Source organism: Misgurnus anguillicaudatus, chromosome 6 (genome assembly GCF_027580225.2).
Source record: "Misgurnus anguillicaudatus chromosome 6, ASM2758022v2, whole genome shotgun sequence".
NCBI classification, from domain to species: Eukaryota; Metazoa; Chordata; class Actinopteri; order Cypriniformes; family Cobitidae; genus Misgurnus; species Misgurnus anguillicaudatus.
The window spans coordinates 23,698,837-23,717,243 of NC_073342.2; the positions used below are offsets into that span (position 1 = coordinate 23,698,837).

The 18,407-nt window shown below is 39.3% G+C and overlaps 1 protein-coding gene across 2 annotated transcripts; it reads right to left on the reverse strand.

The window, feature by feature from the left end:
• Positions 1-513: 513 nt before the first annotated feature.
• ice2 (interactor of little elongator complex ELL subunit 2) lies at positions 514-17,572 on the reverse strand. 2 transcript variants are annotated; one of them, XM_073868818.1, is made up of 15 exons: positions 17,276-17,571; positions 17,065-17,166; positions 16,351-16,657; positions 16,143-16,262; positions 15,890-16,024; positions 15,690-15,806; positions 14,904-15,060; positions 14,408-14,592; positions 13,497-14,331; positions 10,388-10,554; positions 9,794-9,923; positions 3,864-3,949; positions 3,028-3,077; positions 1,683-1,923; positions 514-907 (listed from the first exon to the last, which is right to left on the reverse strand). In XM_073868818.1, exons 1-15 carry the CDS (start codon positions 17,287-17,289, stop codon positions 728-730), a joined length of 2,826 nt encoding a protein of 941 aa, XP_073724919.1. In that variant the 5' UTR covers positions 17,290-17,571; the 3' UTR covers positions 514-727. The 2 variants fall into 2 exon arrangements, with proteins under 2 accessions (XP_073724919.1, XP_073724920.1); XM_073868819.1 differs by lacking the exon at positions 1,683-1,923 and having other exon boundaries at positions 17,276-17,572.
• Positions 17,573-18,407: the final 835 nt, after the last annotated feature.

Here is an 18,407-nt window from a genome sequence, read left to right on the forward strand (position 1 = left end):
GTGGACAATATTCCTACAACATTGCACTGCAAAAAATGAATGACTTTCTTACTTAGTATTTTTTTTTTTTCAGTAAAAATATCCAAAAATCCCCAAATCAAAATGTATTTTCCTGGTGAGCAAAATCACCTACGGAAACAAGTCTAGTCTTTAGACAAAAATATAAAAATTTAAGTAAATTAGTGCTTAAAACAAGCAAAGAAAATAAATATTTTCTTGAAATAAGTTAATTTTTTTTCATAAATTTTTTTCTTATTCCATTGGCAGATTTTTTTTTTGCTTGTTTTAAGCACAAATTCGATTAATTTAATATTATTTTATATATAATTATATTTTTTGTCTAAAAACTAGACTCACCTTCCTTGGCCATTTTGCTCATCAAGAAAACACATCCCGATTCAAGAATCTCTTGACACCTCCACCGAAAACAAGACAAAAACACCAAGTTATAAAGTCACTTTTTGCAGTGTGCTACTGTGCTTGTCCAATTAGATTAAAGGACCATAACTAATAGTAATAAACGATTTATCTTTTAATCTTTACAGAAACAAATAATAAAACAAGACAACACTTAAATAAACTCTTGAACATCATACAGTGATTTAAATGTGGTTCATACGCCAACAGTAATATTAGAGTTAAATGCTTTTGAAAATTGAACAGACTGTGCTTACACAAAAACTTTTTACAACGTTCTTAAACTTATTAAGATGAGTTCTCAACACCTTCATAAGTTTGTTTGTTTTTTTGTGTCGTTCATGAGCTTGACTCTCATCTTCTCTTGCCACATCCGATTCTTATGATTGATTTTCTGCTTCTTCTTCTTCTTCTTCTTTGATTTTTGATTCGGATTGGCTGCTCCCGTCATGTTGTTTCTATATTTTTGAGGTCCTTTCTGCGTATTTGCCTGTGTGAGAAAAAAGTATGTTCAGGAGACATCCAAACCAACCATTCAGATCTGTACTTTAAGGACACAGCATCAAACTTGAAATTTTTTTAAATTATCCCTTGTTTATAAGTTGCTTTGGATAAAACTAAAACGAATAAATTTAAATGTGTAGACATTTTTTATGCAAACCTTCATGCTTGTAGTACTTAACAAGTTTGTGTAAACAGAGGTTGACACGTACATTCAAAAAGACCTAATGTCTTTCTGTTGGGTCTGCTTGAATGCCAGGAGTTGTAAATCTAGTTGCAAGATCCCAGCATGCTTTGGGCCGTCCAAATAGGTGTGTCCTTACAGAACTGTGTGAAAGTGGCACTCAATGGGATTATGCAACGATAGACACACCCCTTGGAGGATTTGGCAAACGTTAAAAGTTGTAAGCTAAGAGATACATTTATGGCCTCAATGGCATTTGAAGAGTCATGTTGCTGTCTTGGTTTGGACAAATGCGATGCATCATGACGTAATAGTATTGCGAACGGCAGCGAGGGGCTTGTTTTAACACATGCCCCACTCAGAGGATTGTCCGACAATCCCGTAATGGGAACAAGCAGAGTCTTTAAAGGTGCACTGTGTAACTTTTAGAAGAATTACCTTTAACACACTTAGTCTCTTAGTGTTTGTCATGCAAGCATGTTAGTGGTTATCTCTAAATTACATTTGAACATCACCTAAAGGTTTCTCTATTTAAAGATGCAGTGATGTTGGTTTGGCTTAGTTTAGTTAAAAGTCATACCTGAAAAACCGGCCGAGGGGGGAAGGTACAGGGTGGTCTGTGGTTATTTTGGTGAAATGGCAGAATGTGCCAGGGGTCCAGGGAAACCCAGGGTATCCCTGGCGCTACAGCAGGAGGACCTGAGTGCACGGCCTGGAGGTGGTACACGCTGCGATGGGTCTTGCTCCCGTCGGTTGATTTGAAGATGGTCACGAAGCCCTCGCGAGGTTTGTGAACCAGCAGGTATCGCCCTTCCTGAAGCCTGGGCCGGGTGTTAAAATACGTAAGCACAAACACATATAGACAGCTTCTGAACTGCACACTGTGACAGCTGAATATGAATTTGCAGCTGATGATAGATTTTTTTTTTCAGTGCAAACACTGTACAGCCTACATGTTCTGGCAGAGCGTTGTTACAGCATGTCCAGATGTGTACTGAATTTCTAAACATGCACACACTAAACTACAGGCTTAATACTTTAAAGCAGGGGTTTCCAACATTTTTGTGAGCAAGGGCTACCACAATGGATAAAACAATCTGGATGGGTACTTTCTGATACATTGTACTCAAAACTCTTTTGTTTTATTTGTTGATTTTATTTTACTTGTTGATATGTTTTTTATCATTGTTTTAAAATGTTAACATACATAAAAGAAGCCAAGCTAATATTAAATATATGTAATAAATAAATATTAAAATTGAGGCTATTAATAGAATGTGCTTTGCATAAGCTTCCTGACTATTTTTACATAGAAATAACGATTCAACCAATGGCGTGAGTTCAGGGCGGGACTATCTATATGATCGCACAATGATGGACAGAGTTAGTGTTTGGAAAACCAGTATTTTAAGACAGTATTCCCTATGGTGCCACTAGTTGTAAAAATGTACACAATAAGGGCCAGATTTACTTAACAGGGCAAATTATGTGAACTCGCAACTCCAAAAATGTTGAAATTTCTGTGGTTGATGTATTGACGGTGGATTTTAAAGAGCACAGGTGCAACCATCAACGCCATTTAAGACGTGCTTTTTGGGGTGCTAAATATTGGCGCATATACTAGTAAATAAAAAGGTAAATCGCGTTGTGTGATACATTTAAATAATCTCTTCCCATATATCTATCAAATAAAAATTCAATAAGGTTAGTCGCAAAAATAACTTTACACGCCTTTTTTCAGCACACATTTTTCACTGTGTGTCTTAATTAAATACTAACATTTGTTTTTATAGCCAACAGGGGTTTGTGCTAGCGCAAGCTGTTAATAAATCTGGCCTGATTTCATTGCGATAGGAAATCCAAATTTAGCAATGGTAAAGTGACAATTAAAAATAAAGGTAGAAGTATAAAAAGAAAACACTTACGTTGAGACTTTCTTAAGTAAGTGATAGAGGATGTTTAAACATCTTGCTGGCTTGAAAAATAAATATTAAAAAGCCATTAAAACTAATCTGAATAGATAAAATATAAAATTTTAAACACTCCACTTTTTTGAAAATATGCTCATTTTAAAGCTCCCCTTAAGTTAAACACTTGATTTTTACAGTTTTGGAATCCATTCAGCTGATCTCCGGGTCTGGCGGTACCACTTTTATCATAGCTTAGCACAATCCATTGAATCTGATTAGACCATTAGCATCACGCTAAAAAATAACCAAATAGTATTTATATTTTTCCCATTTAAAATTTGGCTCTTCTGTAGTTCCATTGTGTACTAAGACCGACGGAAAATTAAAAGTTGTGATATCACTACGCCTGCTGCAGCCATGTTACGACAGCAAAGTCCTTGATTATTACGCCAGAATAAGAGTATAGTTCCTAGCCATATCTGCCTAGAAAATTGCAACTTTTTATTTTCTGTCGGCCTTAATACACAATGAAACTAAAGAAGAGTCAAGTTTTAAATAGGAAAAATATCAAAACTCTTTGGTTATTTTTTAGCGTGATGCTAATGGTCTAATTAGCTATAGGCAGGACTAGGCCTTCAGGTGTTTAAATATCTTTTATAAACATGCCTTAGATAAGGTGTTACTGCTGTTTATCTTGAGACAAATCAATGGCACTGGCATATTTTAAGATCTGTCAGTGCAAGTTATTTTCAGTTGAGATATGTGTATTTATCTAGGACTTGCCTTAAGTCTTGTCTGTGGAACAGGGGGTGTGTGTTATATATGGGCTGGTATGGGATGAGATTAACTCACTTGAAATTACAGGTGATGCTCTGCATCCAGTCAGCTTGTAGCTCCTGAATCTCAGCAACTTCTGATGTGTGTGCATTAATGCGACCTGTGCACACAAACACACATCAAAACAAAAATACATTTCTTCCTTTACATCTTATTATCTATAATCTCAATGATAATACGTTGATTCATTAATTATTCTAGTTGGTTTAGCCTACATTATATTTGACACAGCCAAAAGAACTGAAAGCGTCTGCAGGTTGCATCAGAGCATTAAATCAGCACATGATTTGATTAACTTTAAAAACACTTTAATTTATGTCAACAGGTGAATGCTGAGTTATCTAACTCAGAATAAGCAAAGCGGGCATGTGTCGACCTGCAGCATAAACTCACAGGGTGAGAAATGTTACTGATCTTGCAATCACCATTTACCCAGTGTCTGTCTATGCAGTATTTCACAATGATGTTATTAAGAGTTCATTCTAAGAAAAAGATCTCCACCCCATCCACTGCTACTGCTCTATGCCAAATAACACAAAACAGTGAATGGAAAAAACTTATCTCTATTCAGTTGCAATTCAGATCTATCAGCTTAAAATTTCCATGCTTCACCCACATACAAAAAAAAAAATCAACTCCGACCAGATGCATATTGCACCACAAAATTTAAGGCTCCACCCACATAATTATAGCACCAAAAAACTTCCAGCCACATGTATAATTACATAAAAAACTAAGCCCCACCCACATCCATCATTGTACCCAAAAATCTAAATGCCACCTACATGCACTACCGTACCCAAAAATCAGAGCTTCACCTGCATGCATCACTGCACCCAAAAAAACTGAAATTTACTCATGCATTACTACAAACAAAAATCAAAGCTTCACCCACATGCATTACAGCACCCAAAAAAACAAAGCTTCAGCCGCACACATTACTGTGACCAAAAATCAAAGCTTCACCCACATGCATCACTGCACCCAAATATCAAAACTTCACCCGTCCGGCACGCATTACTGCACCCAAAAATCAAAGCTTCACTCCTCCCGCAGGCATTACTGCGCCCAAAAATCAAAGCTTCACCCGCACACATTACTGTACCCAAAAATCAAAGCTTCAGCCACATGCATCACTGCACCCAAAAATTAAAGCTTCACCCGCACACATTACTGTGCCCAAAAATCAAAGCTTCAGCCACATGCATCACTGCACCCAAAAATTAAAGCTTCACCCGCACACATTACTGTGCCCAAAAATCAAAGCTTCAGCCACATGCATCACTGCACCCAAAAATTAAAGCTTCACCCATACACATTACTGTGCCCAAAAATCAAAGCTTCACCTGCACGCATCACTGCACCCAAAAATCAAAGCTTCACCCGCATACATTACTGCGCCCAAAAATCAAAGCTTCACACGCACACATTACTGTGACCAAAAATCAAAGCTTCACCCGCATGCATCACTGCACCCAAATATCAAAACTTCACCCGTCCGCCACGCATTACTGCACCCAAAAAGCAAAGCTTCACTCGTCCCACACGCATTACTGCGCCCAAAAATCAAAGCTTCACCCGCACACATTACTGTGCCCAAAAATCAAAGCTTCACCCACACACATTACTGTGCCCAAAAATCAAAGCTTCAGCCACATGCATCACTGCACCCAAAAATTAAAGCTTCACCCGCACACATTACTGTGCCCAAAAATCAAAGCTTCACCCGCACACATTACTGTGCCCAAAAATCAAAGCTTCAGCCACATGCATCACTGCACCCAAAAATTAAAGCTTCACCCGCACACATTACTGTGCCCAAAAATCAAAGCTCCAGTTGCATACATCACTGCACCCAAAAATTAAAGCTTCATTCACACACATTACTGCACCAAAAAAATCAAAGCTTTACCCGCACACATTACTGCGCCCAAAAATCAAAGCTTCACCTGCACGCATCACTGCACCCAAAAATCAAAGCTTCACCCGCACACATTACTGCGCCCAAAAATCAAAGCTTCACCCGCACGCATCACTGTACCCAAAAATCTAAGCTTCACCTGCACGCATCACTGTACCCAAAAATCAAAGCTTCACCTGCACGCATCATTGTACCCAAAAATCTAAGCTTCACCTGCACGCATCACTGTACCCAAAAATCAAAGCTTCACCTGCACGCATCACTGCACCCAAAAAAACAGAACTTTACTCATGCATTACTACAAACAAAAATCAAAGCTTCACCCACATGCATTACTGCACCCAAAAAACAAAATGTCACCCCCATGCAGCATTGTATCCAAAATTCAAAGTGCCACCTGGATGCCCTACTGTATCCAAAAATCAAAGCTTCACCCGCATGCATCACTGCGCCCAAAAAAAGCTTCACCCGCACGCATCACTGCGCCCAAAAATCAAAGCTTCACCCACATGCATTATTGTACTCAAAAATCAAAGCTTTACTCTGGCACGCATTACTCTACCCAAAAATCAAAGCTTCACCCGCACACATTACTGTGACCAAAAATCTAAACTTCACCCGTCCGGCACGCATTTCTGCACCCAAAAATCAAAGCTTCACTCGTCCCACACGCATTACTGCGCCCAAAAATCAAAGCTTCACCCGCAAACATCACTCTACCCAAAAATCAAAGCTTCACCCACATGCATCACTGCACCCAAATATCAAAACTTTACCCGCACACATTACTGCGCCCAAAAATCATAGCTTCACCTGCATGCATCACTGCACCCAAAAATCAAAGCTTCACCCGCATACATTACTGCGCCCAAAAATCAAAGCTTCACCCGCACGCATCACTGTACCCAAAAATCTAAGCTTCACCTGCACGCATCACTGTCCCCAAAATTCAAAACTTTACCTGCACGCATCACTGCACCCAAAAAAACAGAACTTTACTCATGCATTACTACAAACAAAAATCAAAGCTTCACCCACATGCATTACTGCACCCAAAAAACAAAATGTCACCCCCATGCAGCATTGTATCCAAAATTCAAAGTGCCACCTGGATGCATCACTGCGCCCAAAAAAAGCTTCACCCGCACGCATCACTGCGCCCAAAAATCAAAGCTTCACCCCCATGCAGTATTGTATCCAAAAATCAAAGCTTCACCCGCATGCATCACTGCGCCCAAAAAAAGCTTCACCCGCACGCATCACTGCGCCCAAAAATCAAAGCTTCACCCACATGCATTATAGTACTCAAAAATCAAAGCTTTACTCTGGCACGCATTACTGTGACCAAAAATCAAAGCTTCACCCGCACACATTACTGTGACCAAAAATCAAAGCTTCACCCGCACGCATTACTGCACCCAAAAATCTAAGCTTCACTCGTCCCGCACGCATTACTGCGCCCAAAAATCAAAGCTTCACTTGCACATATTACTGCGCCCAAAAATCAAAGCTTCAGCCACATGAATCACTGCACCCAAAAATTAAAGCTTCACCCGCACACATTACTGCGCCCAAAAATTAAAGCTTCACCCGCACACATTACTGCGCCCAAAAATCAAAGCTTCACCTGCATGCATCACTGCACCCAAATCTCAAAGCTTCACCAGCATACATTACTGCGCCAAAAAATCAAAGATTCACCTGCAAGCATCACATCACCCAAAAATCAAAGCTTCACCCGCAAGCATCACTGTACCCAAAAATCAAAGCTTCACCTGCACGCATCACTGCACCCAAAAAAACAGAACTTTACTCATGCATTACTACAAACAAAAAGCAAAGCTTCACTCACATGCATCACTGTACCCAAAAAGCAAAGCTTCATCCGCATGCATCACTGCACCCTAAATCAAAGCTTCACCCACACAAATCACTGTACCCAAAAACTGAAGCCTCACCCACATGCATCACTGTACCTTAAAACCAAAGTGCCACCCGCATAGACCACTGCGCCCAAAAATTATAGATTTCCCCCTTAAGCATCACTGTACCCCAAAACCAAAATGCCACCCATCACTGCCCCAAAAAAACATAAGCATCAAGACGTTCAAAGCTCCGCCCATACGCATCATTGCACCACAGTCAGTCATTGCACATGCTTTCAGAAAACTGTAATTCCGATTGGTCAATAACAGCATTCCACTATAAAATATTTCTGTATGTCTTTTTACAACACTGCATAATTGCATATTATAAAACGGCTCGTTCTGGTTCTTCATTCTGATTGGTCGAAACGATAAAATACCCCGGTAAACCCACGGTTCAGGCCGCATCACAAGTATCACTGCGCCACTGTTGCTGCGTACTGATTTATGAAAATAAACACCACAGTCTTTAATCATTTTTTAATTTTTCTACATTTGCACAATTATGGCTATATCCAGATAAATGTGATAGATATTGTCGAGTCTTTTCGTCAATAAAGAGAAAACGTTCCCTGGGTTGTTTTTGTCTTAAATGGATATTTCCGCTATTGTCCACTAGATGGCAATCTCACCAAACTTAAACACTGACGCATTTACTCACAACAGCGTTGTGGTGGATTTAGCGTAACGTGTGAGTTTTGATGGCTCTGAATCTGATCTCTTACAAAAGTTCTTCACAAAAATGGAATTATGTCCGCTTTTGAAAATTTGAGAGGTGATAACTGATAAGAGAACAAATGAAGGTAGGATGAAACTTTTTTTGTTGTTGTTGTTGGAAAGCGGATGGTCTGTTCTTTCATTTGATATTTTATGTTTATTTAAAGAAGATAGTTTTAAACTAAACATTAAACTAAAACTGGGTCGGGCAACTTAAAAAAAAAAAACACTGACGGGGAAATGCTTCCAAGCATGTCTGATCATCACTTCAACAGTTGCACGATATAAATGTTAATGTATATTTTAGATGAATGTTGATTTATAAAAATAAACACCACAGTCTTAAATTATATTTTCATTGTGTCTTTGCTGCGTCCGCTTCGCGTTGTGCCCAACAACGACCCTTAGCTGTTATAAAATGCACTGGTAACCCAGTGCTTCTTGGGGTTTATTGCTTTAATTTATCCTCTAGTCTTACATTTCTTGTTCACCCTGTTCTCTTTTTCATCTCACATATTACAATAATTTAAACTTAACAATGAGCAATGAGTTCCAGTAATTTTACCATGTTTAAACCCTAAGAGCACTTCTTTACTGTACAATAAGTGGCACAAACTGGCTTTAATCTGCCTCCAATGTCCGAGTGCTAACTCAGTTACAGGCAGTTCAAAAGGTTTTTCGGAACCATGCCAAAATATGTACAATCTCAGCCCACTGTTATCTTAAAGCATGGATCCAGTTTAAAGAAGACTAGATTCCTTTACAAAGCCCTGAGAGGAATCTCAAAAGCAGGAGAAATGTTGAGGGCGACGCTCGACTGCATTCCTCTCTGAAGGTTTTTTCTACCTTCAGGCATAGAGAGCAGTCGAGCATTTTATGGGCATTCTCACATTAGAGACAAATCAATCACTATCTATAAAATAAACTTCATGAGCTTAAGTGAAGAAGTTTTCTTAACTCAGCATAACTTAGTTGTACCCTTTCCTTTTTTTAATGGTGTAACCCAAGTAACCATACAGTACACCCTGACGGAGATCTAATACGTGTGGTTGCATTCTTGTGCAGCCCTTTCAACACCAAAATGTTGGTAGCTATGGCAACCATGCTTCCAAACAGTGAGTCACGAGTGAGGCATGCTGGGAGTTTACGGGAAGTTCGCTTTTGTGCTGACTCTCCCTTCTGAGTAAAACCAACTCTCCGAATTTAAGGCATTAAAGCAGCTGAACATTTCAGTAATATATAGCCTCTGCATTCTTTTTGAAGCATGTTTATCAAGCCTATATTCTCCACAAACATCTCCCTTTGTGGTCCACAGAAAAAAGCAAGTTGTACAGGTTTGGAGAGATTGAGTATTTGTGTAAGCTGACAAAACACCTCTTACTTATGAAAGAAGCGGTGCTGGAGTGAAGAAGTTTCTCGGCCCACAGCTGACAGGCCTCCGTATGGGTCAGACTCTCGGCTCCGTAACACAGCTGATACTCCAGTTTGGGTAAAACGTGGACTGGGACAGCCTACACAAACAGAGACTCGCTGATTGTAATGCTCTAATGAGTCACTGTATTTTTACACAGTAGAAAAGAAGTGTAAAACAGAAGTTGTATTCATGTAAAATCAAGACTTTGTAGCCTGATCTTATCGTCTATGTTTTTGGCAGACTGACTGGAAAGAGTCTGTATATACAGTGATAAGATTTAAAGCACGCTGTGCAGATTCACACAGGAAAGCTGGATGTTTAAAGAGAGGGAGTGGTGGACATTACTCAACCCTGCTTTAAGGATAAATAATAATGATGATTGGCATGTCAACATACTCACTCAAGTTTAATTATATAGTAAACAAAAGAGGACATTAAACATCAATGTAGTGTATTTCTTTACATAGAAGCTGATTTATCAAACAATGACTTTTGGGTGTATCCCTTAACCAAGAACATAGAGGGAAAATGCACAGACTTCCTGACCATGTTTAAACTCACCCTGAAGTTCCCTCGGTCGTGTCTCGGGTGAGCGATCGGCACGCTGCTCCGCACCATGAGCAGAATGTCCTGCAGGCTGTAAAGTTTGTACAGAACGCTGCCCTCTGCTGGAGGATCAAAGTCAAGCTCATCCTCTGCACTCACCTGAAGATCCTCTTTTAAAAGGCCTGTGGAAAGACAAACAGTGAGACAGATGGAGAGACAGACAGAGAAAGATAGACAGAAAGACAAAAAGTGGGACACCATCGGAGAGACAAAGAGAGAAAGAGATAAACTAAGAGACAAAGAGAAAAACAGTCAGGCAGACAAATAGTGAAAGAATAAGATATACAGACAGACAGAGACAGATAAATACAGACACAGACAGATACAGTGACATACAGACAGATAAAGAGACAAGAAAAACAGACTAACACACAGAGTGACAGTCAGAAAAAAGCGAGAGACAGACAAAAAGAGAGAGAGAGAAAGAGAAGACAGACAGACAGCGAGACAGTCACACGGAGAAAGAAACAGACAGACAGATAAAGAGACAGTCAGATGGAGAGAGAGCGACAATCAGACAGATACAGTAAATATAGAGATTGTCTGATAGCCAGAGACAGTCAGAGAGAGCGAGACAGACAGTCAGATAGAGACAGACAGGCAGTCAGACAGACAGATAAGAAAGACAGTCACAAAGAGGCAGTGAGAGACAGATAGCAAGACAGACAGGCAGACAGACAGCTAGAGAAACAATCAGACAGACAAATACAGAGACAGTCTAAAAAGTGAGACACCATCGGAGAGACAAAGAGAGAGAGAGAGAGAGAGATAAACTGAAAGACAGTGAGAAAAACAGTCAGGCAGACAAATAGTGAAAGAATAAGATAGACAGACAGACAGACTGATAAATAGAGATACAGACAGATACAGTGCCATACAGACAGATAAAGAGACAGACAAGAAAAACAGAGAAACAGATTAGACAGACAGAGAGACAGTCAGAGAGAGCAAGAGACGGACAAAGAGAGAGAGACAGACAGAGATAGAAAAAAAGAGGAGACAGACAGAGATAGAAAAAAAGAGGAGACAGACAGAGATAGAAAAAAAGAGAAGACAGACAGCGAGACTGCTGAAAAGACACAAAAAGAAAAAGAAACAGACAGATAGAGAGACAGTCAGACGGACAGAGACAGACAGAAAGACACATAGAGAGACAATCAGACAAATATAGATATATTCTGATAGACAAAGACAGACATAGAGAAGAGAGAGAGAGAGACAGACAGAGATAGAAAAAAAGAGAAGACAGACAGCGAGACTGCTGAAAAGACATTCATATGGAAAAAGAAACAGACAGATAGAGAGACAGTCAGAAGGACAGAGACAGACACATAGAGAGACAATCAGACAAATATAGATATATTCTGATAGACAAAGACAGACAAAGGGAAGAGAGAGAGAGAGACAGACAGACAGATACAGACAAAGAGACATATAGAGACAAACCGACAGTCAGACAGATAGATAAAAAGACAGTCCCAAAGAGACAGAGAGAGACAGATAGCAAGACATACAGGCAGACAAATAGAGAAACAGACAAAAAGTGGGACACTAGCGGAGAGACAAAGAGAGAGAGATGAACTGAGAGACAGAGAGAAAAACAGTCAGGCAGACAAATAGTGAAAGAATAAGATAAACAGAAAAATAGAGACACAAACAGATACAGTGACTTACAGACAGATAAAGAGACAAACAAGAAAAACAGATCAGACAACAGAGTGACAGTCAGAAATAGAGAGACAAAGACAGAAAGAGACTAAGAGAGTCAGATACAGTCAAACAGACATATAGAGACAGACAGACAAATAGCCACTAAGACAGACAGACAGACAGACAGACAGCGAGACAGCTGAAAAGACAGTCACACTAAGAAGAGACAGACAGATCGAGAGACAATCAGACAGCTAAATATAGAGATAGTCTGATAGACAGAGAGGAAGACAAAAAGTGAAACACTGTAAGACAGATAGAGAGACATTTAGACAGACTGTGAGACAGCTGAAGCAACAGTCACACAGAGAAAGAGACAGACAGATAGAGAGAGAGAGAGAGAGACAGTCAGAGGACAGAGACAGACAGAAAGAAACACAGAGAGACAATCAGACCGATATAGAGATAGTCTGATAGACAGAGAGGAAGACAAAAAGTGAGACACCATTGGAGAGACATAGAGAGACAAATAAACTGAGACAGAGATAAGGACAGACAGACAGACAGACATATAGTGACAGAATAAGAGAGACAGATACAGTGACAGACAGACAAAGAGACAAATAAAAAGACAGCGACAAAAAGAGACAGACAGATACATAGACAGTCAGGTAGTCAGAGACAGACCGAAAGCCATCGTAAGACAGATAGAGAGGCAATTAGACAGACAGATACAGAGACAGCCTGATAGACAGAGACAGATAGACAAAAAGTGGGACACCATCGGAGGGACAAAAAGAGAGAGAGATAAACTGGGAGACACATAGAAAAACAATCAGACACACAAATAGTGGCAGAATAAGAGAGACAGATAGAGACAGATACAGTGACAGACAGACAGAGAGACAAATAAAAAGACAGTGACAAAGAGAGACAGACAGATACATAGACAGTCAGGTAGTCAGAGACAGACTGAAAGACACTGTAAGACAGATAAAGAGACATTTAGACAGACAAATATAGAGACAGCCTGATAGACAGAGACAAATAGACAAAAAGTGGGACACCATCGGAGAGACAAAGAGAGAGGGAGAGATAAACTGTCATACAGACAAATAGTGACAGAATAAGAGAGACAGATACAGTGACAGAGAGACAAATAAAAAGACAATGACAAAGAGAGACAGACAGATACATAGACAGTCGGGTAGTCTGAGACAGATAGAGAGACAATTAGACAGACAAATATAGAAATAGTCTGATAGACAGAGGAAGACAGACAAAAAGTGAGACACCACCATAGAGACAAATAAACTAAGAGACAAAGAGAAAAACAGTCAGACAGAAGGAAAGACAAAAACATAGTAGTTTTCAAAAATGTTAGTCATCAACTTTAAGATGCTGAAGCACTAACGTTTTTTCTGAGCGCCCGCCAGCACAGGAACTGCAGTAGACGCTGTGGTCTCCTCGCCCTGACCCTCTCTGGACTCCAGGTATGAGGTGACACACGGTTTGACCAGAGAGTACGTTCTTTGTTCTGTAGGTTTATCTTCTGCCACCGGTACTTTTTGTGGTTCTTGGTTTTTACCGGGAGTGGCTTTCATCATAGCGTCCTGCATCCGCAAAATCTGACCAAGCTGATCGCATTCCCCGGAAATTCTTGGCCTTTTAATGGCCTTCTTTATTCCTTTGCCCAAAGAGTTTTCTGTCGTTGCCCTGGATAGGTCGAGTGCTTGAGGTGAGGACACTTCGGGCGTTTGTTGAGCGATTCCCTGGGTTTTCGGGGAAGCAAACTGATCTATTACCAGCTTGTCCTCGTCAGAGTCTGAATCCTGGTTGATCATTCTTCTGAGCTTTTTGGTGGGTTGGAACTGACCTGAAACCAGCACTTCTATCTTTTCTTCCTTCACAAGTTCCTCCTCAGAAGCCACACTTTCATCCAATATACTGTTTCGTCCATCAGCCGAAGACACGTCAGCTTCACTCTGGACCTTAGTTGGTGTAGTATTAAGGGGTTCTTTGGGACCATCCTGAGATGTTGACCTGTCCACGCTTGGATTCAGAGAGCTTGTCGGTTTCTTTGGGCTTGACATGAGCTGAATGGGAACAAATGCTGTTTTTGGTTCATTCTGTGCCTTTACTTTTGCAGTGGTCTTGCAGGACTCCCCGAATGACTCAAGGTCTGTAAAATCGGTTTCGAAGTCCATGCCGGCATTGTCAAATGCAACCACACTCCTAGAGATTTTTTCCTGAGCAAAAGAATATTATTTATCACTTTAAAATACTATTTAAACTAAGCTACTTATCTCAATATGTTTACCCTACCTCAGGTGGAGGGTCCTTTCCGAAGGAGTGGTTTTCAGACGTAAGGAAGAATATTGGGCGTCTTACAGTCTTCCTAATTGCAAGCTTTAAGCTCTCCTCGTGAAACATCAGATTTCTCTCTCTCAAGCTCATCTCGGTCTTCAGGAGTGGAGGATCTATGTATGCCGTTTTACTCTGACCACTACCTGATGACAACCACAACATTTACTGTGACTATTTTGTGACTATAATGTTCTTTTACAATACAACAATATACATCTTTTATATAAAGCAGTGCATTCAAGCTATACATTTTATCTATATGTATGATCGCCCTAACGTAATGCTCTGCCAAGTGAGCTACAGGAACTATGTTTTAACTTGTGGTCTTGAATTGCAATGCATTCATTTATGACTTTTATAGACCATATTAACCATTAATGTTGTCAATAATAATACAAGTGACTAAATGCATTTCAGACAATAAGACCAATACGGATTCTTGGTGAACCCTGACCTCTTGTAGTGTTCATTTTGACCCAAACAGGCAGCTCCCATGCGTCAGTGAACTCAGGGTCGTTGTTCACGAGCTGAAGGAATGCTTCTTTGGAAAGACACACATGTGGTTCGTAGGTAGCGCTGAGTTTTTCTGCATTACTGTCACTGCTGATGGGCTACAAAATGTTAAGAGATCAAAACATACATTACATTTAGTTATAAACCCAGGCCTATCACATCAGTACATTAGCACACAGGTAGTATTGCACACATACAGTCTAAGAGAGTAAATGTATTTGATCATGGGATTTAAAAACAAGCGCAACTGTGCCATCTAGTGGTTAAAACCATTCATAGCAGTCTATACCTGGGGTTTTCAAAATTATGATGTGAAGCACGCCCACATGATGACTTTTTTGTAAGGGACCCCCTACCTAAAAAAAATTCTATAATTTTGTCTTTTCTCTAAACTTTTATGGGGGGCCTAGAACATCCCCCTGGGGGTCCCCATGCCCCAGTTTGAAAACCCCTGGTTTACACTTGTCAAACAATTGCATGGGTCTCATATGTCATTATTAATTTTATTGTGTTCGAAATATATAAAAATTATTAAAACAAAACTTTAAAACAAAACTAATCTCAGTATTAGATTATGAGACTTTAACCTGGATTTAACAGACAGGGTCACATATATGCATTTTGGTATTTTTCCATGGCTGCACCCTCACCCCCCAACTCTCATTACCACAATGCAAATACAATTTATACATAAAATGTATCACATAATCACAAAAATGCCCCTTACAGTGTGTAGAGCGCTAGCTTTCTTAGCTGGAGGAATCACAGATGAGACGGTCTCATAATCACCTGCAAGGCGGGTATGTTCTGGCATTACTTTTTTCTCCACCATATCGATTTTTCCCTTGGAAGAAAGTGCAATTGCGATGAATTAGTCAAGGATGTCACGAATCACAAAAAAAAACACATTTACAAAAGAGTAACTACCATTGCAAGGAGCTGTTTCTCAAAGTTTAGGGATAATTCAGAGACAAATTTTCCACCGGTCAGGCTGGTCATTTCTTGGATGCTGTAAGACTGGGGGTAGCCTTTCATATGTTCCAAGCAGGCTGTAAAATATTCCTAAAAAGGTACAACAACATCACTAACATACTTTTAAAAAAAAGTAAAAAAAAAGAAATCCTTTAGCACATACAGATTTACAGAAAAATATCACAAAACTATTAAACATCCACTATACCTCACAGTAGCGAATGCCACCTGGTGGTATATAGTTGTAGGCATCTGCACATTTTCTTGAAACATCCTGCAGGTACTTCATGAACTCGGATACTTCGTTGCTTACACGCTCCAACAAAAGCTGTTAAAATAAGAGTACTGTACATGAAAACTGCCTCATATTGTACATATATCTGAAAGCAATTAATATCTGTGTCAATGTGGTGTACCTGTGTAGCTTTGCTAAAATTCTTGTTTTTCAACATGTTCAAATAAAACCTGCGTTGTCTTGCGTGTAACGTGCTGTAGCATGGGTAGGGCACAACAGGTTCAGGAAAAGCTGTACTGTCCTTAGTCTTCACAGGTGTGGGTTTATCATCATTTTGACTCTGCTTACTGTCAGGCATTGGTTCAACTGAGCCATTGCTGTTATTGGTGCTGTTTTGTGGATCTTCTTTCTCACAGTTTGAAGATTTTGGTTGTGATAAGGTTACTTCTGGATTTTTATCACATGTTTCCTCAGGTTTTACATCAGGGCTTTAAATGAAATGATCGTAAAAATAAGATACGATACAACAGCATTGTGGTGAGGCAAACTGAAAATAATTATTACTATATATTTATGAAATTTAGTTTACCATGGTTTTAATACAGTAACTGTGTGGTATTTGGGCAGAAATGTGATTCAGATTAAATTAACTAGAGAAGCAAGAAAATGTGTTTTGTATAAGTTAAGGTTTCTAAAGTAATCAGGCTGTAACAATTGTTTCATAATAATAATGTTTGTGTTATACCCTGTAGCAACCATGGTTAATTATGGTAAAGAAAACTCATTCATTTTATAGGTGAATTATGTTCTTCTAATTAACTACAAATACCACAGTTAAACCAGTCAAGTTACATTTTAAAACGGGGTGACCACACAGTGTTTGTACGTCACGTACCTTTGCACAAAAGCATACAATTCTTTAATGGTAGGTGCTAACGTGAACTTGTCAAAGACATCCCTAGAGAACACAACAGGTCCAGTGACAGGAGGGTCATCCCTAAAGAAAAACAACTTAATATCTTAAATGTCCGCTTATTTACACGTACAATTAAACTCGAAACGACTAAATAAGACACGCTTACATAGAGAACCGCGTTGTCACCTACCATTTTAACTCCATGGCTGCAGATTTAAGGGTTTGGTTTACATCATGATCTACTGTAACGGGATTCACTCATGCCTCTCGCACGTTCACGATTCTTCACATCAAAACAGTGCAGCAGAAAGAATCTTCCGTTTGGAACTAAAATACTTAACAAAGGTTCCGTTTGCAATTTCAACGTTTCCTAATTCTGCTACTTTTACGCATTTGATAAATGCTTTTAACTTAAGCGATTTACAGTGGATTACAAAGTATACATTTTATCAGTATGAAGTACGTTTATGCACAAGGGAATAAATCCATGGCCTAATCTTCCGGTGTACCTTTCCTTATATGGCACAGGGCGCTCGCTCGCTCACTGAGTGCGTGGTGTTCGCGTTTGATTTGAATAGCTAGAGATTTTATTTGGTTATAATTTATATAAACTATATAAATGTTTATCCCTTTGTTACACAAAGCTCGGAAATTAGATTTTCTTTTCTTTTTTTTGGAGCTTGACAGTTCGTCGCCATTCTCATCTTTATCTTGTCATATGAATGTAAAAAATGACGGTTTAAAACGAATGCGTGTAAGCTGACAGAAACCAGAGAGACGCATAAGTTTATTGCAGGATAAGACAAATGTTTTCGTTTGTTTTCTCAAATGAGAACATAAAATGCACTTTTTGGATGTGATAAAGGTGAATTTTGTTAACATGAGTCCTGAGGGCCTAACCCTAACTGACATGTAGGCTACTTGGTGGTCTTAAGTTAAAGCCTCCATGAAATTAAAACGAAACTTTTTTCCTTTTAGCATAAATACGTTAGGCTTAAGAATAAATATAAACTGGTTTGGTCCAAAACACTGACACAATTTTCATATAGAAGATATAAGCATTCAATAGGGGATTATCATGCTGATAAGTAGTACTTCCGCTTTCAGCGATCTTTATGCACGTCCACTTCCGGTGGATCGTAATGCCAGTTCTGCTGGTCCAGACTGAACAGAAAAGTTGTTGAGAGGGACGTAGAAATGTAGTAAAGTATATAGATAATTTGTTGAAAAATGTAAGTCAAAAGTATGCACTATAGATTCTACTTTAGTGAAGTACAAATACGTGGAAATTTTACTTAAACACAGTAATGAAGTATCTGTAC

What these genes read in the sequence shown, in the direction of transcription:
- ice2 (XM_073868818.1), bottom strand. An exon ending in ATTTTAGCAAAGCTACACAG is followed by an intron (nt 16,263 to 16,350) that starts GTACACCACATT and finishes TTATTTTAACAG; the next exon opens with CTTTTGTTGGAGCGTGTAAG. An exon ending in GAAAGGACCCTCCACCTGAG is followed by an intron (nt 14,332 to 14,407) that starts GTAGGGTAAACA and finishes TCTTTTGCTCAG; the next exon opens with GAAAAAATCTCTAGGAGTGT.